This window comes from Lissotriton helveticus, chromosome 11 (genome assembly GCF_964261635.1).
Source record: "Lissotriton helveticus chromosome 11, aLisHel1.1, whole genome shotgun sequence".
NCBI classification, from domain to species: domain Eukaryota; kingdom Metazoa; phylum Chordata; class Amphibia; order Caudata; family Salamandridae; genus Lissotriton; species Lissotriton helveticus.
In genome coordinates this window covers 1,008,523,776-1,008,548,936 of record NC_136072.1, presented here as the reverse complement: position 1 = coordinate 1,008,548,936, position 25,161 = coordinate 1,008,523,776, and the positions used below count along the sequence as shown (strand labels likewise).

At 44.2% G+C, this 25,161-nt stretch overlaps 1 protein-coding gene across 3 annotated transcripts in view; it reads right to left on the bottom strand.

Moving 5' to 3' along the window:
- CORO1C (coronin 1C) overlaps positions 1-25,161 on the bottom strand; it is a 444,982-nt gene that overhangs the window by 166,893 nt on the left and 252,928 nt on the right. For all 3 annotated transcript variants that reach the window (XM_078667404.1, XM_078667405.1, XM_078667406.1), the window contains exon 2: positions 21,486-21,685. In XM_078667404.1, coding sequence (XP_078523530.1) covers positions 21,486-21,685 — 200 coding nt within the window. The remainder of the gene's footprint in view (positions 1-21,485; positions 21,686-25,161) is intronic.

Below are 25,161 nucleotides of genomic sequence, written 5' to 3'. Positions count from 1 at the left end.
TAACCACTTGACTGATGGCCAACATGCATCATAGTAAAGAGGGATGCTGCCTGAGCCCAACCAATGAGCATTTACTGCCCCAAGGAGTGTCACCTACTCAGAGGCAAGGCAAGGGAAGCTGTTGTGCACGACAAAGCCTGCACTATATCAGAAACTGGAGGCTACTGGGAGAAAGATAAACCACTAACAGGAATCCACCTGCTCCCTTGATACACAGGCAGTCCCTTTTCCCAGCTCTAAGAGTAGGTTTATCTTCAGTGGCCTGTCATGAACTCCAGCACATTCTTTGCAATTACCAACGTTTGTATAGCACCTTCAGTACGGCACTGAAGCACTTTATTAATCTGTACACCCTCAGTTTTATACAGCTCTGGGATTTCCATTCTTCCGGGGGTGTTTGCTTTTGCATGGTATGGAATGGTAAGCAGACATTTGTTAAATAGTTTAGCAAAAACTTATTTTGGTTAATGTAAAATAGTTGGCTGTTTAGGCTAAAGGGCATTGCCATTTTTCATCGACCTTGGTGCTCAGTTTCCTACGGCCCAGCTTACAGAAGACAGTAGCTTTAACCTAGTGAGTAGCTAGGGTACCGCGTTCCTTTCCGATTCATTCCGGAGTGAGGACAGTTTCCCTGCGATTAACTCACGGGCTGTCACTCCATTAATTGGACTTTCACGAACACCACGAGGCTTGATCAGTATAATTTCTGCGCATTTTGAATGAGAGGAGCCTATGGGCCCATCCGTGTCTTAAATTGACGCCACCATTGTGGCAGGTCTTGGTGCCCCCCATCACACCCATTTCACATCCTTGTCCTGATGAAGACCCCAATGTAAGGTGGAACTCAACCTAAGTGCCTCAGGGGTCGAAACGTCAACTTCTTTTCACCTTCTCCTACCCTTGAGCAACAGAATCATTGTTACTGTGTTCCGAGATACGGGCTAGGATAAAAATTGTTATTCTATGTGGTTTAGTAAAATACTTGTGTGATGTCAACTATGAATGCGGTGACCACACTTAATCTTTGAAACTTTTCACTCAACCCTCAATCCTCACCACGAAACCACTTACCTAACCTCCCCTTTCCCTTTCTCTGGGCACAGTTTTATACACGTTTATATCTACAACGAAGAGTTTTTGTCATGTTTATGCTTTGATGAGGATGTGATTAAATAACATCACTCACTAACCATCAGTATACTTGTTTTTTCCTTTTGTAATTCATTATTCTGAATTGTTCATTTTCTCTGAATGTAGCTACTGGGACCACTTCCCCTGCAACAGGGTACCGCGTTGGGCCTCTCATCGTGATATGTTTAACCTAATTTTACCAGAATGTTTTTTTGTCCCAGCAAACAGAACACTTAAGCATTACTTCGCTTTCAGCTTTATGCAGCTGCAACCATACAACCTTCGAACAGGAAACACTGTGGCACTCCCATACCAATCAAACTTCATAGTAGCTAATCGGCCACCGTATAACACCTGCTGCAGACAAAGGTGCATTATTTCATTAAAAGGAATCCTGCTCCCAGATACAATCCACCTTACTGACTGAATCCTGCTACCAGATACAATCCACCTTACTGACAGATAAGCTGGGGCTTATCCCCTCACCACAGGAGTGCACATGATCAGGCTCAAACACCACCGGACTACTTTCTTCCGTCCTTCTCATCCAAAAAGGAGGCTGCTTTCCTTAAAGTATCTTGGCTAATTCAATTATGCTTTTGGACGCCTTCGGGTAACCGCAAAGCACTTTGGGGCAGTAGTGACAGAACAGAGGGACCGGAGAAGTAACATAACAGATGTATTGATAGAACGTACATTCATCCCCAAGAGGGTCTACTGGTAGTATTGACATTTAATGTCTCGTTACCCAACTCAGTCGTACTGATTTTATTGACCTTCGAAGAATTAAAGTTAAGTACACCCATATGAATCAAACCTGTGGCCATGGAGTAAAACGCAGATCCCTGCAGGCATCAGTCCACTGAGCCATCAGACCTGGCATACAGTATTCAAGTGTCTTAATAGGGTAGAATGAGTGCACTCACTAATGAGTAAGAAAATCTCCTTCGGTGAGCATCACCAACTGCAGGCTGATTTGTGCACAAGGTGGCAAGAGTTAGGCATTATTTCAAAAAGAGCTGGCAGTAATGTTTAATATATTTACCTCCAGGCTAATACATCTAAAGTAAAAGGAGTGAAAGAACACAGTGAAAAATGACAAGTTTCTCTTAAACAAAGAAGTTAAAAAGATCGTCTATTGGAATTTTTAGTTACACCTTCACGTTATATAAAAAGAACCTTTTTTTTAAAGTGCTTTATACAGCCTATCTGCCATTAAGCACTGTAAATTACAAATGTAGCTATTACTCCAGTTAATGGTACTCAATTTACTTACCTCAGAAGGATGGAAGGCTGAGGCGGCCCTCTCAGGATATGCGTTGTGACCTTCAGATCACTTCCGATGTCAAGGATGAGTGTTAACTCACGGAGCCATCGTGCCTTGCAAATATAAGTGAGAGTCCGTGGGTGTGGGCTAGAGTGAAAGATCGTGAGAGCGAGTAAAAGAGTGACAGCGAGAGAGCATATAAACGTGGCCCCTATTCTGGCAAGGATCCGGTATGGACAACAGGTGCAAGCACGGGTTAAAGGACGCTTGCACGGTTACAGGACCAGTCTAGCATTAGAGTAATGTCCTCTTTCTCAAATCATCCCGTACATTTCAGGTATCAACGCCTGCGCCTGCAGCCTAGGGACGGCTTAATAGAAATGCCTCTCCCTCTCCCATCAGGACTGAGACTTTCAGGGATATTTGTATGGAATGGCCCAATGGTAAGTGTGAAGTGCTACATCGTGGGAATCGGTGTTAAAAGGCCTTAAGATGAGGCAGGCAGTCATACGCATAATGACCCCTTTCGCCACAATCATAGCATCGGTCGGAAGGATCGAAGCCGCCTCTGGCTGGAGGTCGGTCATACCCAGACCGTCTGGGGCGGCCAGAGGACAGCTCCACTCGCACACGGGAGCCGCATATCTCCTTGTTTCCATCCAGGCCACGGACTGCATCTTCGGCATCTCGCGGGTCTTCAAACTCCACAAAGGCGAATCCGGGTGGATTCCGAGCAACCCAGACACTTCTCAGAGGACCATAGTAACGAAAGGCACGCTCTACCTCACCCTTGCCAGCACCAGCAGCCAGGTTACCCACAAACACTTTGCGTTCGCCATCCGGTTCACGCCCTCCTTGCCTGCTGGATGATCCAAATTCATCTCTGGAATAGCGCCCCCCAAAACGCGACATGTTGCACTCCTATAGAAACGTATTTACAAACTTTTTCCTCTACCTCTCACAACAGTCTCGTGATATTTTGGTCAAACTGGATCCGATTTCTTACTTTGATCCCTTTCACGATCAATTTGGTGTTTTTTTTACTCAGTCTTATTCTTTTTTCAAGTCTCCGGTCACCCCTTGCTCAGTCTCAATGTCTCATGACCCTTCTTCCGCTTTAAATCTCAATGCTTGTTTGCTTTGTCTCACAGTTTCAGTTCACCGATCTCTTAAAGCCGCCAACTACTCTCCCAACACCGCTTCCTGTTGAGATCCCGCCCCGGTTCACTGCCCAGGAACCGCGGTTAATTTTCGAGTTAGCGAGCGGCGGTAAACTAGGTGGCGCACTGGCGTCAAGGAAAATGACTCTTCCCTCAACGGCTGAAGCGCTTTCCCGCTCTCTGCCTCGGACGTTGCTCGTTACCTCAGGGCTTGTGGCCTAGACTCCGCCCCTGCGCACCCTCAGTCCTGTTCAGCGGCAGGCTCGACTGCTCACCGAGGCCCTTGCCGGTCTTTCGCATGGGGGGTCTGGGAAGATGGTGCGGCCGTGCGCGCGCTCAATCACCTGCTCCGACCGGTTTCTTCCAACACTCTTTCTCTGGGCCCCGTCGGCGTCAATGCCGTGCCTCTCGCTCGGCGCCGGCTCTCTTTCTCGAGGGTTTGGGCTCCGCGTGCTTCGGTTGCTCGTCTAGTCAGCCGTAGGTCTTAGCTCCGCCCTGGTCTCGTCGTCCACGCACCTGTGCGCGGCTGCTCTCCGCTCCGACCGATGCTATGATTGTGGCGAAAGGGGTCATTATGCGTATGATTGCCACCGTTTCAGTGGCCGACGTAGGAGGAGCAGGTCCAGGTCTCGCTCCCATTCTCGATCCAGAGGCAGCAGAAGGCGCTCCCGCTCACGCAGCAGGAGCCGTGGCAGGAGAACCAGGTCACCATCTCCTCGCAGGTCCAGATCGTCTCCCCGCAGGTCCGGTTCGGCTAAGAGATCAAGATCACGGTCGGGGTCTGGGGGTCGGGCAAGAAGCAGATCTGTTTCCAGGGGTAGAGGCCGGTCTGCCTCCCCTGCCAAGAGCCGATCACAATCCAGATCGCCAAGTCCACGGAAGTGATTCACCTCGCCCATCATATCTTTCCAAACCCCTTCCAGCAGTGTAACTCCCACCCAAGAAACGAGTAGCGTTGTGTTAAATCGAATGTTTCGAATAAAGTTGTTTTTGTTTACATAAAAAAAAAAAAAAAGATGAGGCAGGCAGGGCAAGGATTTCGACCTCTGGGGTAGGTACGACGAAGGTGACCTCGATCAGTGAGCCCGAATTGTCTCTAGCCTCCTATGACTGTTTGCGTTCATCGAAGCAGATCAGGCATGACTTAAAGAAGTAAGACAGTAAGATGTAGAGTGACAGATAACACAAATCCATTTAAAAATGCTCTACTACAGCATTCCCAACACACAGCGACACATGCCTTGAACTTCTGAGTAATAGCCATCACCCTGGGAGGGTGGACCTCAGAAGGCTCATTTTTATTACAGACAGCAGCCCTCCTACTTAACACTATCTGAAAACACAACAAATAGACGTTGACAAATCCATTTACTAGTTTGACCTTAGTTCTACAACTAAAGCGCAAAAATCACAGAGCAGAAAATTAAGGTGCCATTTTTAATGCATTACTCTAAAAAGGTTGAACATTATGCAGACCTACCTCAAAGAAACAGGCTTTTCACAATCATAGAAATCAGGGATGACCACTGAAGGCCCAAGAGGGATGCATCAATGAAATATTTGCAAGACAGCTGCCAATCGTGTAACTTAGATCCATTTACAATCAATAGATGCAAATGTCTCTAGTCTGCTCAAATGAAAATAAATTCCCATGGGTTCTTCTCACCTAGACCTGCACCTGACATCACTGGCATGGATGTTAGGGGTACTATTCTAGAGACGATAGACTATGTGTATCCCAGCGCATACAAGGGGTCATCTTGCCGTTTAGTGGCTAGACACCTTGAATTCATAAAGAAAAGTGTTAACACAGTACAAGAATGAACTGAATTGCTACAGGTAGCACACAAACAGGAATCACAGTTAGACTGAAACTGCCTCACCATAAAGGAAGAAGAGACCTACTTAGGAACAGCAGAAAGAAGACGAACAGTGAACAGGGAGTAGGCTCCTCAAGAACGACAGGTGTAGAGATATGCAAAAGTTAATTCATCATACATCGGCAGTGCTTTTAGATGCATGTCTATGTGGGTCAGGACCTTGCCTTAGACATGCACTAAGCGTGCCTTAGCACATCCTAGTTTACCACACGCATCTTACTTGAAAGCATCAACAAGGTTCCACCTGAGAGTGACTGAAAGTGGATCGCTCATCTCTGGTTGGACACTGTGGACCACTTACATCCTGCTACATCGAGCACAACAGATACAAATCAGACGGAAGGCACTGCAGTGGCATGGCATAGGAAATCAGTAAAAAAAAACAATATCTGGAGTGCCACAGGGTTCATACCTATCTTCCTATCTGAGGCCTCTAGTAATGCTCATAAGTAGATGCGATTTCTAATCATATGCTAAGGACACTTTTGCGACCTTTCATAGAGATAAAACACAGTCACAGCTAAGTACTTGTGTATAAAAAACGGTAATGGAATACGGGTGAGAAGCTACAGATGGGGAAGCGAGCAACCGGACAGAGGGCTTTTCTCAAGTAACACTGGACTGAATAAATATTTAACAACAAAAAATGAATTAAGCAGTGGATGTTGAGGGGCAGGGGACCAATGGATGAGCTGAGGGTGTATAGAAGAGAGAGAGGAAAGTGATAAATTCACGGAGTGCTGGAACAGAATTAAAAAAGCAGTACTCCAAGTCAGTAGAGGAAGAATGCAACTATCAAACACAATTTACGTAAAGAAGAAACACTTTAGAAGTGGGACAAACACAAGAATATAGTGGAAAACCTGATAGCTGAAGAGGAGATGGGCTGCGGATTCCCCCTCGGCCGTCACCTACCCAGCCGGACCTTGGGCAGACTTTCCCTTCGTCTCTGCCTCATATCTATACCCTACCCCTCTTTTCCCTTACCCCCATACCCTTCTCACTCCATTTTCCTTTTCTTCTATGCTCCTTAAAAGTTTTTACTGGTATCATTCGTAACTTGTAACTGATGTAAGTTTGCAACTATGTGGAACCTCATGCAAAGAGCTCGGATACCTTCGGGTCTAGCCAGCGCTATATACAACTCTTTAAATAAATAAATAAATATATATCAAATAATGGGCAGAGAACTGAGAAACCCAGCACAGCCACGAGCAAGGGGTAGACTCAAATTCTACTATGCATATTGTAATGCAGACAACAGGTCATCTACAACTGACCCAAAGAGTAGTAGTACTTCTCAAATCAGTGGCTCTTTCAAGCCCTGTGGCATGATGGGGCATCACCTCTGATATCAAACCAGGTCATCTTTTATAGTTAAGCACCATCACCTGCAAGGAGTATGGCGATGAGCATGTCTAGTTGCTGACACGAACACTCAGTCAAGGGAATTGTACAGGTCCAAACCTTGTCCCTCTAATTCTTTCTAAATAAGCAATAGCTCCTGAAATTAAAAACATTTTAATTTGCATTCATACCGTGAGCTTATTCAGTATGTTCATGCTTTATTGCTTGACACTGGGAATCCCACATTTTATGTTTTCACTTTCAGGATAAACCAAACGCATATTTGCAGAGCTATGTGGAGAGCACAGTGCTATTCTAGGAAGAATTGCAGTGGGCCAGGACAATGGTTCAATACAGAATATAGGCCACTTACTCGGCGAAGTAGGGAATCATCACAAAATAACACGTCCGGTACAAACTCTCAATTCATAAATCAACCCAGAATTGATCTGGCTTCCTCACGAGTACCATAAACTAGGTGCTCTATTCTGAACTGGTTCACTTTCCTTTGATAAAATACTATAAACAAGGAATATTACATACTGTTGCAGCTGCCAAAAACAGCAACCTTTAGCCACCGAGATACATTAGCTACCACCTCCCTTGAACGAATGTTTGTCATAGTAATTTTAGCATCGATTCTCATACCGGGGGAATAACTTAAGTAGGCTGATACCCTGCTCCATGCTGTGACTGTAGTTGGCTGAAGCAAAACGTGAATGAAAGCTGAACAGACCAAGGGACGAAAAGTGCCACCCAAAGCCCCTCTGTTTATTTGCATACAGGAATTTGTGTTTTATTTATGCCTTTTTTTTTAATACGAGGCGGGCAAAGAAACTGAAAATGGACATGGCAAAACCAAATACATTTTCGAAAGCTGCACCTAAGCATGGGGTAGCCAGAGTTTCACTAGATTTGTACTGCACAGTCAAGACTAAAAACCTATTTACCAATTCTAATAACTGTAGCAGTTAGTCACTGCTTAACTATGAGCTTGAAGTCGAAAAAGTGAACCATTTAAAATAGGATAAACAAACACAGCAAACGTTGCATAAATAGCTAGGAATGACTTCAGAGGAGGTCATGCTGATATCTTGGGGTAGAGCCCTGAACTGGAAGCAAGCTTTTATTACAAAGACAACTATACAATTGAGAACGAAGAATAGAAGCTCAGGTCTTAGTGGAAAAAAGAGCAAGGAAAACAGAGTTAAAATAAATACAGATATCTGCATAAAAACGTCCGCTTAGGATAGGGTCGTGAAAGGGTGGAAAATGAAGGAAAGTGGAAAGTGAGGAATTACATGCAGAATTTGTGTTCCGCACCTAATTCCACATTTATTAGAATTTACCCCAAGTTTTTCCCACAGTAAATTTGAACAGGTTCAGCCTGTCTAAATTTAAGGGGTTGTATGTCTTCCTGACAAAATATGTACTTAAAATGGTTCTGAGAATGTTTTCATTAATGGTTGTCTCCAGTTTGACAAAATGAATCTGTTGCAAACAGTTTTGAAGAATTATTTGTTTTTAATATTTTTATTGTTTAGAGGGAGTTTAACCACTCCCGTTATTAAAGAGGCTCCCCCCTTAACTTCCTCACCTACCTTTCTTTACTACCCATGCATTTTGTACCCTCCTGTTTTACTCCTTTTTAGGTCGAAGGCTACCAGAAAGCGCAGCTGTCTAGTTGGCTAACATCCTTTTGTGAGAATTCTGAAAGTTTCCCTGGGAATACATTACACCCTGCGCTGACCATTGGCTTTGTGGTTTTTAACTCAAATGTGCTTGCTTTCCATTTGCTGGCTTTACTTGCTTTAGGCTGTCAAGCTTGAGTTTGTCTGTCCAGTGACGGATTGCTTTACTGTATTCTTCCATAGTGCTTTCTTTCTGGAAACAGGCCATTCAATGTTGTTCTTTTTTCAGTGGAGAAGTGTGGCTCAATGGTTAGAGCGGCAGACCTTGATGCAGAACGCTGGCCAGGGACCAGGGTTCGATTCCCGCCTCGGCGGGATCGGGCTTAAATTCCTCTGACCGGATATTCTCGCCTCAGTGCCGAATCTAAGCATGGGCCCCACGCTGCAACTCTGGGCAATAGCTTGCTTAGTCTCCACAACGGCCCCCGATGCACAAGGGATGCCTGGTTTCACCATGGGATGCCCAGGAGTGGACACCTCACAAGGAAAAGCCAGGAGGGGTTCCCTTGTGGTAGGAGTACAAGCGCCGGGATGCCTCCGGGTTACTGTTCGCGCTATACAAATACAACACATTTACATTTACATTTTTTCTTGCCACATTAGCTGTGCATTCAAAGACAGAAGTCAAATCTCTGGCGCAGGCTTCCAAGGGAACTTGATGTTTACTTTTCTTTCACTGACATCAAATTGAGAGAATGTATGTGACGATATTGTTGTGAAACTAAAGGCTTATTTCTAGGCCTGGGTGTTATTCCGTTGCGCTTGCGGAATTCGGGTAATTTCGCGTTCCGCTGAGAAGGCGAAATTGCCCAAAATTCTGCGTTCCGCAACTTCACGGATTTTTTTACTTGTTCGCGTTCTCATAATGCGTGTTCACAAAATATTTCCCCCCAAGCACCCAAACAGCAATTGCGAACAGGAAAAAAGCATCGCGAACAAGCAATTCCGCGTGTTCACGGAATTTCTGCGCGTTCGCGGAAATTTTTTACCGTTTTGCTGAGATTTACGTTACTCGATTACGCAAATTCCGCTCACCCCTACTTATTTCTAGAACATGACAAAAATGAACTGTGCTGATATTTCAGAATATATCAGAATTAGGAAAGTACAAATGACATTTATTTTTTTGTAATTCTGAAGTGTGGTGGAAACAAATATTTGCACACAATCAAAACACATCAGGTGAAGACATTTCCACACATTATCGTTTGTGTGCAGCAAAACTGTATGCATATGCAATGGGCATTTCAACTGAAAATGCATTGCCTGCAAAGGCAGTGCGCTACCACACCATGCATACTTCACACTATGCACCCCCACTCTCCTCAACTCTATGCCAGTCCACTCTGCACAATTTAACTTCATTCTACAACGTTACACTTCAGTCTACGACATACCACTCCATTCTAAAACACTGCACTTCACTCCTCTGCACAACATGCCACTCCACTCTATGCCCCCCCACTCCATGCCCCTGCACTCTACCTCAATAGACCCCACTCCACTCTCCTTCACTCCACTCCAATCTACTCTACCTCAAACTACCCCACTCCACTTCGATCTACACCACTCCACTTCGATCTACACCACTCCACTGCGATCTACACCACTCCACTCTAACCCAATCCACTCTACCCCAATCCAATTTACTCAACTCTAACCCACGCCACTCTACCCCAATCCACCCCACCCCAAATTAACTCACTCCAATTTACCCCACTCCAATCTACTCCAACCTACCCCACTTGACACCAAATGACTCCACTCCAATATACCCTACACCAATCTATCCCAGTCCACTCCAATCTGCCCCACTTTAGTTTACCACGATCTACCTCACTCAATCAACTTCACTGCAATCCACTCAATCAACTCCACTTTACTCTAATCTACCACATTCTACCCCACTTCACTCCAATCTATCCCATTCCACTACAATCTACCCTACTCCACCCAGCTCCAATCTATCCCCCTCCACTCTAGCACACTCTACTCTACCCCAATCTACACCACTCCACTATACTCCAGTCTACCCCATTCCAATCCACCGAATCTACCCCACTCACTCTACCCTACTCCACTCCAATCTAACCCTCTCCACTCGACTTTACCCCAATCTACCCACTCCAATCCAGTCTACCCCACTCCGCTCCAATTTACCATACTCCACCCCACTTCAATTGCATTCTATACAACACTTGTAGAGCGTATAGCTGCCCATAGGCATCCCAGCTGATAGTGTGGAACTGACTCGTTAAGGAGTTTTAGAGGGACCCATCTTGGAAAAGCCAAGTCTGAAGTGATTTCCTAAAGTAGAGTTTCTTTTTGACCATTCTTAGGGAGGGAGGGAAGCTGTTCCACAACTTGGCCACATTGAAGGTGAAGAATCGTCTGCCATCATTTATCCTTTTGATGATGGAAATCTTGGCCAAAAAGGCATTCAAGGAGCGCAGAAATCTTCTGGGAAAGTAGGGAAATATCAGGGAATGGGAAATCCGAGGACCTTTACCAGGAAGTGCCCTGTGGGCAATGCAAAGAGATTTGAATTTGACTCTCTCTGTCACAGGAGGACATTGAAGATAGTGCAAGACTTGTCAGGATGATTGCTGTCTGGGGATATTGTACAGTATTCGAGCCACAGAATTCTGTACAATCTGCAATTTCCTTATTGTGGCCTTGGGAGCTCCCAGGTAAACTGAATTACGGTAATCCAGGCGAGAAAGAATGAGTGCCTGGACTACCAACCTCTTAGATGTAGAAGGAAGAGGAGGGAGAATTTTCCGAATCATTCTCAGCATAGTTTAGCTGGTGGCTGCAAGCTTTACTTCTAGGAGTCGAATTTGAAAGATTTATCCAGCCACATTACTAGGCTCTTTATGGCGGGTTTTGGAGAGGGGGAGATCCCCAGGCAGCTTGGCCAGCCCAGATCCCAGGATGAGTAAAGGTTGTTGCCTAGGATCATCAACTTTGTCTAGTCATTTTGTAGTGTAGTTCCTATATTCCCAATAGGCTCTGTGCATTGGAATAATATATACCTATAGATGTGACATAGGACTTATGTCTACTACGTGGCTGTCGAATATATTAGACTAGGGTCCTAAAATGCTATACAACAATTTAATTTCAGAAAGGAGCTATTCATCCACTTGGCCATCTTCTTTCGGCAGCGGTCCTGTGAGGGGCCCTTGCCCACTCCACCCCAATCTACCCCACTCCAGTCTATCACAATATACCCCACTCCCCACTCTACCATTCTCCACTCTTCCGCAACCTACTCAACTCCAATTTGCTGCATTCCATTTCAAATTACCATACTCCAATCTACCGCACTCCAATCTACCCCAGTCCAAATCAATCCACTGCACTCCAATCTACCCCACCCCAAGCTACTCCACTCCAATGTATCTCATCCCAATCCAAGCCAATAAGACCCACTCCAATCTACCCAAATCCACCTCCCTCCAATCCAATAGACCCAATCTACCCCACTCCATCCTAATCTACCCAACCCCACTCGAATATACCACTCCAATCTACCCCAAACCATCCAATCTGCCTCACTCCACTCCAATCTACCCGACTACAATCTACCCCACTTACTCTACCCCAATCTAGCCTACTCGCTCTAACCCAATCCACCCCACTCCACTCTACCCCATGCAACTCCAACGTACTGCATTCTACTCCAATGTACCCCACTCCACTCCACTCTTCCCCAATCTACCCCACTCCACTCTACCGCCAATCTACCCCTCTTCACTTAACCCCACCCACCCCACTAACTTTTAGCCATGCTGAACAGCACCCACAGTGTTGCACAACATGGCTAAGACAATTCCAAAGCCAATAGTGCTCGCATAGGCGAGACCTATTGCCCTTGCCAATGCCGGTTACTTTTACTACAAACACATTTATGTTTTACCCCATCCGATATACTTTCCTTGTTATCATACTTCTACTCTCATCTATTATTTTACCTCCCATTTCTTTATTACCAGTGTGTCTTCCACCCTTGTGCTTTTCTCCTTATATGAATTTTACTTGTACTATTACCCTTTACCCTAATCAACGTTTTTCCCATCTGCTATACATTCTGCCCTCTTACCTTTCTCTTGATGACCTATGTATTTTCAACAAAAACAAACCATTTTCATGGAAAAGGTATTTAGTCATTTTAGCATTTCTCTAACATGTAGTTTCAGCAGCCTGGTTTTGTTAGGCAGACTTTCCTTATGTTGGAAAATATTCAAAATGACAATATATCAAATTTAGGAGGGCAAAATTGTTAGATTTGGTATTTAGAGGCAAATCTCGGAATTCTGATCCCTGTACAAACCAGAACTTGCACCAAGATTGGAATTTGTTTCTTCCGCTCATCAAAAAAGATAATTTTATTTGATAAGAAGAGAATACTTTCTTTTACATTAGATCAGTTATCTTACTTGTGTCCCACGACGACGCAGGGTCCATGTGTTTTGATAGATGCAGCGCCATATTTTTAATGGAAATATGTTAGCTGCTGTATTTATTATATAGATAAAGCCCCTTTTGGCCATCTACCTGCTCAAACATCTTGCTTTTATCTATTATAACTAATTTTTCTACTTGTAAAAATTGTTTTATGATCTTAGCTATTTTATCAAACTAAAATCTTTTTGACATTGTTAATAATTGTACGTTCATTATGTTTTCATATGCTTGTATGGTTTAAAGAACAGATATAATGGTGAAACTGTTAACTGTAGATAATCAAGTCTTATATCGGATGTTTGAAAGATCTAGAACTATTTCAACTTTTACAACAACATTCCTGATTCTTTTGTTACCGATTTAATTCACTTTAGCTACACCTCTATTTGGCAGGCATATGTTCAACAGAGAAGAGTGTCTATGAAAAACAATTGCTGATCTGAAATCCTCGTTGTGTTTAACAACAACTAATGAGTAACATACAAAGAATCCAGCTACGGAATGAAGCACCAATGCTACCTAACATCTGTTTTCCATTATCTCTCAAAATAAACAGATGGAAAATATGTTAGCATAAAAAGAAAAGAGCAGTGCTTGGATAAAAAAAAAAATCACCTTAACAAGGATGTCTAACGATAATTTGCAAAATACCAACGATTTTACAAATTAAACAACAAAAATGCTCCAAGTAAGACAATCGACGTGACGCAGAAATTGGCTATGTAGCCTTTTAAATTATCCACAAAGTGAATGGGGAGACACGATGTACTGCGACTATAGCCGGGTCAGGATTTCACAAATACCAATCTGTGATGCCAATTATCCAATGCTCATATGCAAATAAGAACCATCACAAATTCAGTCCTACATATGCAAATTTATTTCATACATATTCATTTGGGGGAGAGAAAATCAGACACTCCCACCCAATTGGCCAAGAGCGTGGCTTGCTGGTCGGAGACCCCTTCGAGGGATCTGCCTCCCAGCTCACATCAGGGCCACACCCTCCTCGATCTTCAATCAAGGCTTAAAGCACACTGAATGGAACAAGGAAGGAAGGCCTCCGAAACACTTATCCCTGCAACAGACTCACAAACATAAAACACTTATGGCATTGTTATGAAAAAGTTTATAGTCAATAAAATTGATCTTTTGGCTTGTGCATCATCGCACTTCCTACATCTCATCATATCCCAGTTTTTGTAGTGTGTAACAATTAAGCACATGTTGTCTCGCAGAAGGGTAAACTAGAAGAAATACAGAACAAAATACAGACAAATAAATATAATAAAGATCAACATTCAATCTCGCCCCAGCAGATACAAGATAGACAGGCCGTGCTTAGATATCGTCGGTTCTATTAAGAACTACTTGGACCATGAAGCAATAGCTCTGCATCAGATAAGTGTAATTCACAGCAGTGGCATCACGGTAGTGAAGTGTTGGCGGATATCACAAGACAACTATGGAAGCCCCATTTGCTTGGAAAATGTAATTAATGATACAGCTAAAGCTCTTGCTGAATCCCACTGGATGGTTTGATGGAGCTCCTTTAAATGTGTGATATGCATGACAAATGCGAATAATATAACATTTCGGCTGGCTTCAGCTTGATCCTAGAAAAGAGTGTCCAATCCTGCTCTCATCCAATCCCGGCACCACCAATGTTTTTATCAAAAGTCCACCATCTCCCAAACAAAAAGCCAATACAACGCTAGGACCAAGAGACACAGCCCAGTACTGCAAATATGGTCATTTGCTAAGTCCAGCTGTGTTCCAGCTGCTTGCAATATACGTTTCCAGATGACTGGTTTCGAAAATAAGTCAGCAGTCACTTCATCCTAAGGAAAGGTTTTTGAATCGTTATTGTAAAAAGAAGCTAAATGTGGCATGAGTGCACATGAGGCTGGCAGAGGGCCAGGCAGGAAGCACGCTAGAGAGTACACCCGCTGTGCTCCTGTGACAAAGATGCTCAGCAGAGAGACACTTCCAGTAAAACGACTACAAAGGATGCTGTTACTTCAGATCCCACCGCTGGAAAATCGACCCAATTTAAAATGTCAGTTGAAAAGGATCTTTAGAAAATACTAAATATTTGATGAGGGCTTTTCCTCCCAGCTTTGAGCCCTCTGAGAACCGGTGCAAACACAAATACATATGTTGTCTTCTTTGGTGAACTTTGCTGCAGCTAAAAAAATAGAAGCATTAGCGAATCTGTAATGCTTCTGCAGCATCGCTGACAAGCCAATCACAGCTGCAGTGAGAAGTGGAGAATGCACAAATCTAAGACTAAAGTATTACCTTTTGCAGCATCGCTGACAAGCCAATCACAGCTGCAGTGAGCAGTGGAGAATGCACAAATCTAAGACTAAAGTATTACCTTTTGCATCATCGCTGACAAGCCAATCACAGCTGCAGTGAGCAGTGGAGAATGCACAAATCTAAGACTAAAGTATTACCTTTTGCAGCATCGCTGACAAGCCGATCACAGCTGCAGTGAGCAGTGGAGAATGCACAGATCTAAGACTAAAGTATTACCTTTTGCAGCATCGCTGACAAGTCGATCACAGCTGCAGTGAGCAGTGGAGAATGCACAGATCTAAGACTGCAGTATTACTTTTCTGCAGCTACGCTGACAAGCCAATCACGGCTGCAGTGAGCAGCGGAGAATGCACAGATCTAAGCCTAAAGTATTACCTTTTGCAGCATCGCTGACAAGCCAATCACAGCTGCAGTGAGCAGTGGAGAATGCACAAATCTAAGACTGCAGTATTACTTTTCTGCAGCAACGCTGACAAGCCAATCACGGCTGCAGGGAGCAGCGGAGAATGCACAGATCTAAGACTAAAGTATTACCTTTTGCAGCATCGCTGACAAGCCAATCACAGCTGAAGTGAGCAGTGGAGAATGCACAGATCTAAGACTGCAGTATTACTTTTCTGCAGCAACGCTGATAAGCCAATCACGGCTGCAGTGAGCAGCGGAGAATGCACAGATCTAAGACTAAAGTATTACCTTTTGCAGCATCGCTGACAAGTCGATCACAGCTGCAGTGAGCAGTGGAGAATGCACAGATCTAAGACTGCAGTATTACTTTTCTGCAGCAATGCTGACAAGTCAATCACGGCTACAGTGAGCAGTGGAGAATGCACAGATCTAAGACTAAAGTATTACCTTTTGCAGCATCGCTGACAAGTCGATCACAGCTGCAGTGAGCAGTGGAGAATGCACAAATCTAAGACTGCAGTATTACTTTTCTGCAGCTACGCTGACAAGCCAATCACGGCTGCAGTGAGCAGCGGAGAATGCACAGATCTAAGCCTAAAGTATTACCTTTTGCAGCATCGCTGACAAGCCAATCACAGCTGCAGTGAGCAGTGGAGAATGCACAAATCTAAGACTGCAGTATTACTTTTCTGCAGCAACGCTGACAAGCCTATCACGGCTGCAGTGAGCAGCGGAGAATGCACAGATCTAAGACTAAAGTATTACCTTTTGCAGCATCGCTGACAAGCCAATCACAGCTGCAGTGAGCAGTGGAGAATCCACAAATCTAAGACTGCAGTATTACTTTTCTGCAGCAACGCTGACAAGCCAATCACGGCTGCAGTGAGCAGCGGAGAATGCACAGATCTAAGACTAAAGTATTACCTTTTGCAGCATCGCTGACAAGTTGATCACAGCTGCAGTGAGCAGTGGAGAATGCACAGATCTAAGACTGCAGTATTACTTTTCTGCAGCAACGCTGATAAGCCAATCACGGCTGCAGTGAGCAGCGGAGAATGCACAGATCTAAGACTAAAGTATTACCTTTTGCAGCATCGCTGACAAGTCGATCACAGCTGCAGTGAGCAGTGGAGAATGCACAGATCTAAGACTGCAGTATCACTTTTCTGCAGCAACGGCGACAAGCCAATCACGTCTGCAGTGAGCAGCGGAGAATGCACAGATCTAAGACTGAAGTATTTCCTTTTGCAGCATCGCTGACAAGTCAATCACAGCTGCAGTGGAGAATGCACAGATCTAAGACTGCAGTATTACTTTTCTGCAGCAACGCTGACAAGTCAATCACGGCTGCAGTGAGCAGTGGAGAATGCACAGATCTAAGACTGCAGTATTAATTTCCTGCAGCATCGCTGACAAGTCAACCACGGCTGCAGTGAGCAGTGGAGTATGCACAGATCTAAGACCACAGTATCACTTTTCTGCAGTAACGGTGACAAGCCAATCATGTCTGCAGTGAGCAGCGAAGAATGCACAGATCTAAGACTGAAGTATTACCTTTTGCAGCATTGCTGGTAAGTCAATCACGGCTGCAGTTAGCAGCGGAGAATGCACAAATCTAAGACTGCAGTAATACTTTTCTGCAGAAACAGCGACAAGCCAATCACTGCTGCAGTGAGCAGTAGAGAATGCGCAGATCCAAGACTACAATATTACTTTTCTGCAGCAACACTGACAAGTCAATCACGGCTGCAGTGAGCAGGGGAGAATGCACAGATCGAAGACTGAAGTATCACTTTTCTGCAGCAACGCTGACAAGTCAATCATGGCTGCAGTGGGCAGCAGAGAAGGCACAGGTAAGAAGACTGCAGTCTTACATGGCTTCAGTACTGCTAACTAGTCAATCATCATAGCTGCAATAGGGAATATACCGAAGGCTGTAGTCTGACTTTCATCCATCCATCCATCCATCCATCCATCCATGCCAAGTCAACTGTGGCAGTTGTGCGCAACACAGAGTTCACAGGTAGAAGACTGCCTTCAGCAACATGGCTGGCAAGTGAGATGCTGCGGGCAGCGGTAAATGCACAGGTAAAAAGTGCAGCCTTATTCTCCTGCAGTACAGTTAACAAGTGGCCTGCATCTGTAGGTGGTGGCAGTGAATGCACAGAGTAAGGCACTACGATACGATCTTCCTCTCCTGAAATATAAAGTAGAATACACTTAGAAGTCATCTCTTGACATTTAACTCCGGAAATACCTCAGTATACCTGCTTTTTTACACAGATGTGAATACGTAAAATAAAAAAATCTGACTCAAAGACAAAAATATCAACCATGCTAAAAAATGAAGATTTATCCTCTTCTGAAAAACTTTAATAACCCTTGTCTTCAAACACCAAGATTTCACACTTCCACAGGCCTCTAAAGCATGACACATGAAGCACTGATGAAGACTTGGTGATGTTATTGTGTTGTATTCAATGTATTTCATATATTTTATTTATAAAGCGCAAACAGATGCGGGAACAACCTAGGAGATGGTGGTAGTTTCTGATATTGCATGCGCTTGCCCATCAGTGCACAGAGTAGATAGCCCACTACTGCACAAAACAAGATTCCACTGTTAATATGACCACAATATATAGAGACACAAAGGTTCTGAAATGTATTTATGTGTGTATGGAGGAAATTGCAGTACACTGACATAGCTGTACAGTAATAGAGCACTGCACAAGGTGGGAGGATATTATCAAAAACAGTATGGTATTGGGAATGTAGACAATGTTACTACTAGTGGATTGAATGTGTATGTTAGAAGCGGCTGTCTCTAGTTGGCAGAGGTATACACTTCTGACAAATAGGGACACACCTTTTCTAGTCAGGGCAAGGGGATCACACACTTAGATAACCCCTGCTCACCCCCTTGGTAGCTTGGCAAAGCAGACAGGCTTATCTCAGAGGCAGTGCGTTAAGCATTTATGACCACATACAGTAATAAAGTGAATACACTACAAATGGACACAACACAGTAGTATTATAAAAATAAGGATTTTTATATAAGGCTTAGCACAAGACCAAATAACGACAAAAATATACCACAATTTTAATAAATACTCTTGGAAGGAAAAATAATAGTTCAAGTACGGTTTCTTCTTAGCACAAAGTCTTTAGTATCAAAACCAACTCTTCTTCTTTAAAACACAGTTCTTGGCAACAATGTAACCCACACGGGAGTCACACGACGTCGAGGCAAAGTTAATCCAAAGGTTCGGCGTCGACCGCGAGGAGCGCTACGTCGAGCCCGGAGTCGCCCAGACCCCCACAACACAGTACCTTGGAAAAGTGAAGCACTCTATGATCAGCGGCGTCGAGATATCCGGCGTCGCGTCTTCGGCGTCGATCGGGCCTCGGAGTCGGGGCGATCTGCAGCGGCGTCGACCGAAGTCAGGCAGGAGCAGCGCTCACGAGGTGAAGCAGGATACGGCGTCGTCGATGTCGATGTTGCAAGAGTGAGCAGCGCTCACGGCGTCGAGAGGGCTCGAAGTCGATGCGATCAGCAGCGGTGCCGACACGAGGTCACTTGGAGCTGGAGCCGAACTCACTACTCACTGGCGTTGTTGCTGGCGTCGATCGGGCCCGGCGGCGAGGAAGCGGGACACTGGTGCCGTTACTCACGATGTCGAGCTGGATTCGGCGGCGTCCGTCGGCGTCGAGATTGCTGGATTCTTTCAGAGGTGCTGGATTCACAAGTTCCAGCAAACAGCACTTTAAGCAGATGAAGTCCTTTAGCCCTGTGACTTCAACAGGAGACTGGCACTCTTCCAGCCCTTGGAGATTTTCTTAGCAAAGATTGAGAGTACACACACAGTTCCTCTCTCCTGGTTCCTTGGCAAAAATAAAGAAGCAATGCAGGATTCCCCCAACAAACAGCACTCTCGCAGAAGGGGTAGGCAGTCCTTAGATCAGCAGGCTTCTTGTCCTTGGTTCAGGTTTCCTTGTCAGAAGTGATCTAAATTCTTGGTTCAGGGGTCCTTCTCTTATACCCCTTTTTGGCTTTGATCCCTTTGTCCATGCAGGGGAATTTCCCCCCATCTTGGGTTTGTTGTGGGTGTTGCCAGGCCGAAGCACCTGGCCTATTCACTGTGCAGGGCAGAGTCTTCAGCCGCCCAGCAGGAGCGGAGCCAGCATTGTCACTGGCAGGGGCAGGGCCATCAGTTGCCCGGCAGGAGGTGGGCCAGGAAAGTCCCAGGCAGGCACAGAGTCATCAGTCGCCTGGCAGGGGGGCGGAGCCAGCATTGTATCAGGCAGGGCAGGCTATCAGGAGCTACTCTTCCCCTACTCTCAATGCAAATGCCCCACTCATCCCACACTGACTCATTCAGACCTCTGGAGCCACCCAGCTCCTGTCACACGCACACCAGAACCAGCAGAGACCGGTAGACAGTTAGACAAGAAAATAGCTACTTTCTAAAAGTGCTATTTTCAAACACAGAGTCCAAAAACCATCCACACAAACGGATGCGTTATTAAACCCTGAGTTCAGGGATACCAAACTCGACATTGCACCATGCTCCCCGAGCCCGCTAGGATTATAGCATTAATAATCCTGGCAGCCCATTCTAACTGATGGAGAGCAGGTTACCTTACAATAGTGACAAAGGAATGTGGCTGTAATTCACTATTAGGACATGCCAACCTTGTCAGGCTTGTCCTACCTTATGCTTACAATGCACCCTGCCCTTGGGCCGACCATAGGGGTGACTAACATGAAGTTAAGGGAAGGTTTAAGGGACTGGCAAGTAGGTGTACTTGCACAGTCTGCGTGACAGTACCAGACTGCACGTGGTCTAGCAATGGTAGACCTTCAGACATACTTTTACTAGGCCGCTCTTGTGGGTGGCACAACACGTGCTGCAGGCCCACTAGCAGCATTTGTATTTACAAGCCCTGGCACTCCTGGTGCACTCTACTAGGGACTGACAGTAAACCAAATAAGCCAAACATGGAATTCAATCAATACAGCAATTTCACATAGGGAGCACTTGCACTGTGGCACTGATCAGCAGTGGCACAGTGCCCAAAGCATTTACCAGCAAAAACATCGTAAACAGAGGAGGCAAACAGAAAAAATGGAGGAGAGACTCATGCCAATGAAGCCAGGTCTAACAGTGTACAATTCCCATCAGAGACTTTCACACACTGTTGTACAGAATAAGATCTAAGGGCTTTCAACTATTGACAATTTATAGGATATAGAAATTAAAACCCTATAGCTCTAAATTCTTAATAATTAGCATTTGCATTTCATTTTCTTTCAACAAATAGGTACATGACCGTATCTTGAAATATGAAGGCATTTCCAACTATTTACAAGGAAGCATGGTTTGCCTCTTGATTTGTCAAAGTGCATATGATCAGTGGTCTGCATTTGTACTCATCCAAAGGTATGTCAAACATAAAGGATTCTAATGCAGATATATCATAGGACAGAATGAACCAGTTGAAGCTAATCACAGCAAGCCACAGTACTTTTAGATGGAGGAAAGATTATTGCAAACATTGTATGCGATATTAGACCTTATATAAGCTCAACATCTATGCAAATGCAACTAAATTAAAGTTCAACACTTTGATCAACTATTCTTAAAAGATGCAACAGATGTGAATATATATATATATATATATATATATATATATATACATATACACACACACACACACACATACTGCAAAGCTGGGTTTACTTCTGCCTTCACTGCTTTATAAAGAGAAAGTTAAAGATTGAAAATGGAGAAGGACCCCCAGAACCTACCTTGAGTAAAGGGAGTACGAGGAATGCTCCTCCACCACTAGCTTCAATGATAATCGCAACAAATTTGGGATTGACCGCACAAAAAGAACTGTCCCAGGTCACTCGGGAGACTCTGATATCATCGTAACACTGGTCATTCTTCACCGCTTGTCCAAATACGTGCCGAAATTTGCTTTGACGTACAACACGCCTCATTGTGTCTGGAGAAAAAAAGAAAAAAGGAAAAGCATAAAAAGTTGCTAAAGTAATCTCTACTAGATGACCCACATCTCGAGTTTTCTTTTAGTCCCATGAAGGACAGCTTAAACACAGATGCAGAAAGTGATCTTTCTAGAGGGCACCTCTTCATGAGATCCTGTTTGTGGGGAGTACTCAATCCTGAGCCTTTGCATGGCTTTATTAAACAAGCATTGGAATATCCAATAGGTCTCGCCTTTGGGACCCTGTAAGTGTTTAGCTATGCAGCACATTATCCTGGGTACTGTGCTACCCAGGATTAAAGAGCTATACAGTTACTACACACTGGGTCATGCAGTTTGATTCAGGAATACATTCTTGCCTCAAGAAACACTTATGGACACATTCCAAGGATTTTTAACGACAGACAGAAAGAAAGATAGATGCCTCAATGCTAGTCAACAGCACTATAACATTATGTGTGGGACTACATCGCGAGCGTAATGAACAGCCTATGAAAGAAAGTTGTGAAGTACTTTCCAAAGGCAGCGATGTCACATCCCTCTTTTCCCAGGCCTTTTTTAACAAGTGCACTTCTCCTGAGTTTTCCATTCAAAACACTGCTCGCTCCATCCGTTTACCAGCTGCCCTCTGTCCCAGTCCCCTCGTTATAGGAGTCCTGGACATAACATAACAACAACAACAACAAAATGCTCCCATTTGTCAGGTAGAGGGGAAATAATGAATAAACAGGGACGGCTTTGGCACAGCTTAATTTTCGTGCACCGAAAAACAAGAAAATGAACCCAACCTTATGTAATGTAACTAGCACTTTTGTAAAACGCTCCAATACCTTTGGGTCAGTCAAGTTCGTGCTCTATAAAAATGCCCCAAAAAATTACGCTGACCTTGTGTAATGTTACTAGTGCTCATGTAAAGCGCTCCAACACCTTCGGGTTGCTTGAGTTCACATTATATATAAGAAAAATGCCGCACAGTCCCAGGGGAGCTGCTGTGAATGTTCTATGATATTAGAGCTCTGAGAGGAGGACGACGACAGGAAGAGGAAGCGGGGTGGGCATGCAGCGATGTGGGTAGGATAAATGCTGCTCCCAGTTGTCAGGTAGGGGGGAAATAATGAATTAACAGGGGCACGTCAGCATCACTTAATCTCTGCACACCTAAAAAACAGAAATGTACACTGACCCTGTGTAATGTAACTGACACTTTTGTAAAGTGTTTCAATACATTTGGGTCAGTCAAGTTCGTGCTCTATAAAAATGCCACCAAAAATTAAACTGTCTTTGTGTAATGTAACTAGTGCCCATGTAAAGTGCTCCGACTGCTACGTGTCGCTCGAGTTCACATTATATAAACAAACATCAGAGAAACTACGACTGAAGTTGCCCAAGCCTTGCCATTAACTGTGCTGCAAGGTTGGGCAGCTCAAGGTCAGGTGACGAAGGCTTGCTAAAGCAACAAGTATCGAAGCAGGAGGGGCTTGGGGGAAATCCTCGCATTGTGAAGTCAGAGAAAATGAAAGAGACGCCCTTGAAAACAGCATCTGAAATTTAATGTCAGTATTTGAACGGGGCAGGGAGATTAAGTGAAGGGTGCCGAAACTGAACCACCGAAGACGGGCAAACAGTGCCACTATCAGGAATCAAAGAAAAAAATAGTCCCTCAAATGAGCACACACACAAAAGCATAATGTTTACAATAACTGGGTGGTGAACTGTGGGAGAAAACCAAATACAAAAAGGAGGGACAAAGAGGAACGATTACCCACTAGCAAGCAAGCTTTTGTCAACAGAAATCGAAGGGACAAATAAAAAGGCAATGGGCGGACTGTGAGGCCACAGAGTGAATGCAGCATGTCTCTAAGAGACAGCGTGTAAGCTGCCTATGCTCAACCTACAAAACGTATCATTGTTCGGGGTGTGCTTACAAAAAGAAGTATAGGAGGGAGACACTCAAACTGGTGAAAACAGAGTTTGGCACTCTCCCAGTGACACGCCCACTCATCCACCCAATTCTCTAGAATCAAGAGACCCAGCTACTCTCTCACATTTTTAACTCATATCAATGATCTAGCCTGGGCTTGCGTTTCTATGTGCAACTGTTAAAGCATACAACTAAAATCTGTAGGCAACAATGTTTTCAACAAAGAAAATTGAAAAACTGCACAGAGGGTATATGCAACCCCTTTCTTCCCTATACACATGTATATATTCAATTAAATGGCACGAGTGGCGACGTTCATTTAATGAGTTGGAAAAATGGTGTAAGGAAATTGATGTGGTGAAGTGACAGCTCCAGGGTGTGTTTTACAGAAAATGTTTATTTCTAATAGAAAGCACTGTGCGCAAACAGAACATGAGTGCCTTTATAAAAGATAGTGTAGGCTTCCATCTGTTAGGCATCCTCCCTCTAAAAAAGTAAAATAAATAAATTCAAATACCTGAAAGATTGTACTTAATGTTACTATTATTATAACTTTTAAGAAATAAAAGACATTTCAGGTCCTGTTTATTCTCATTTAAAGTGCAAATGTTGCCTTCAAAGACTACATGCCAAGGGGACCATCACCCCTACACTCCACCAATGACGGCAAGGGTTTGTTTCTCTATCATTGCCCATGAGAAGGAGCCAGGTTGGGCACGGGCACAAACAGCTTAGCACATTGGAGTCACTGTTTTCACTTTAGGAGAAACATAAAACGAAGGAAGCCCTTACCATCTTTCAGGTATGGACTCTTACAAGAGACCACACTGCCTCTGAGTTAACATTTCCTTTTAAAAGCTACGGAAATCTGAATCTAAATGTCTGAGTATTAACTTGAAAGCAAAAGGACAACTGATTAACAGCGAATCTGTGCAGCCAGATTGTACAAAAGGCAGGGATTTAGATGTCAGGCAAAGAGTCAAAAATCTTTTAAAGGAAAGGAAAATAACCTAGCGAAACCACTAATGTTTGGCGTAAGATCCCTAGATCATAAAAGGTTGACATTTGCAGTTTACTGACTTTTTAAGAACATACAAAGTTCTATGGCAGATCAACCCCTGAGCGTGGTGTTACAAAGGTCTGTAGGCAAGCTAAACATACTGCCCCAAAGCTCACCAACATGTAGCGCCGCTGGGATTTTGTGAAAGCGTTTGATTTACAGGGTCTGCTCACATACACGTTTAAAATTGAGTAGTAAAATGCAAAGTAATAATGTGGTCCCTTCAAAGTGTGGCGTAGAACAGACAACTAATGCACAATGCATTACAGAGCAGTAGTAAGAGCTTGAGCCTTAGCTTGTATTTATGTTGCATGGAGTTAACAGACCCAATGGACTTATTGGACTTATTGGGTCTGGTTTTTTTTCTCCATCTGCTCCCCTCCTCGACTTGGGAGGATCCTCCAGCGCCGGGACACTCCTTGGAGTAGCCGTGCGCTATACAAGCACCCTGTTAACATAACATAACATAACAATGGTCTTTGTCATATAAGAGCA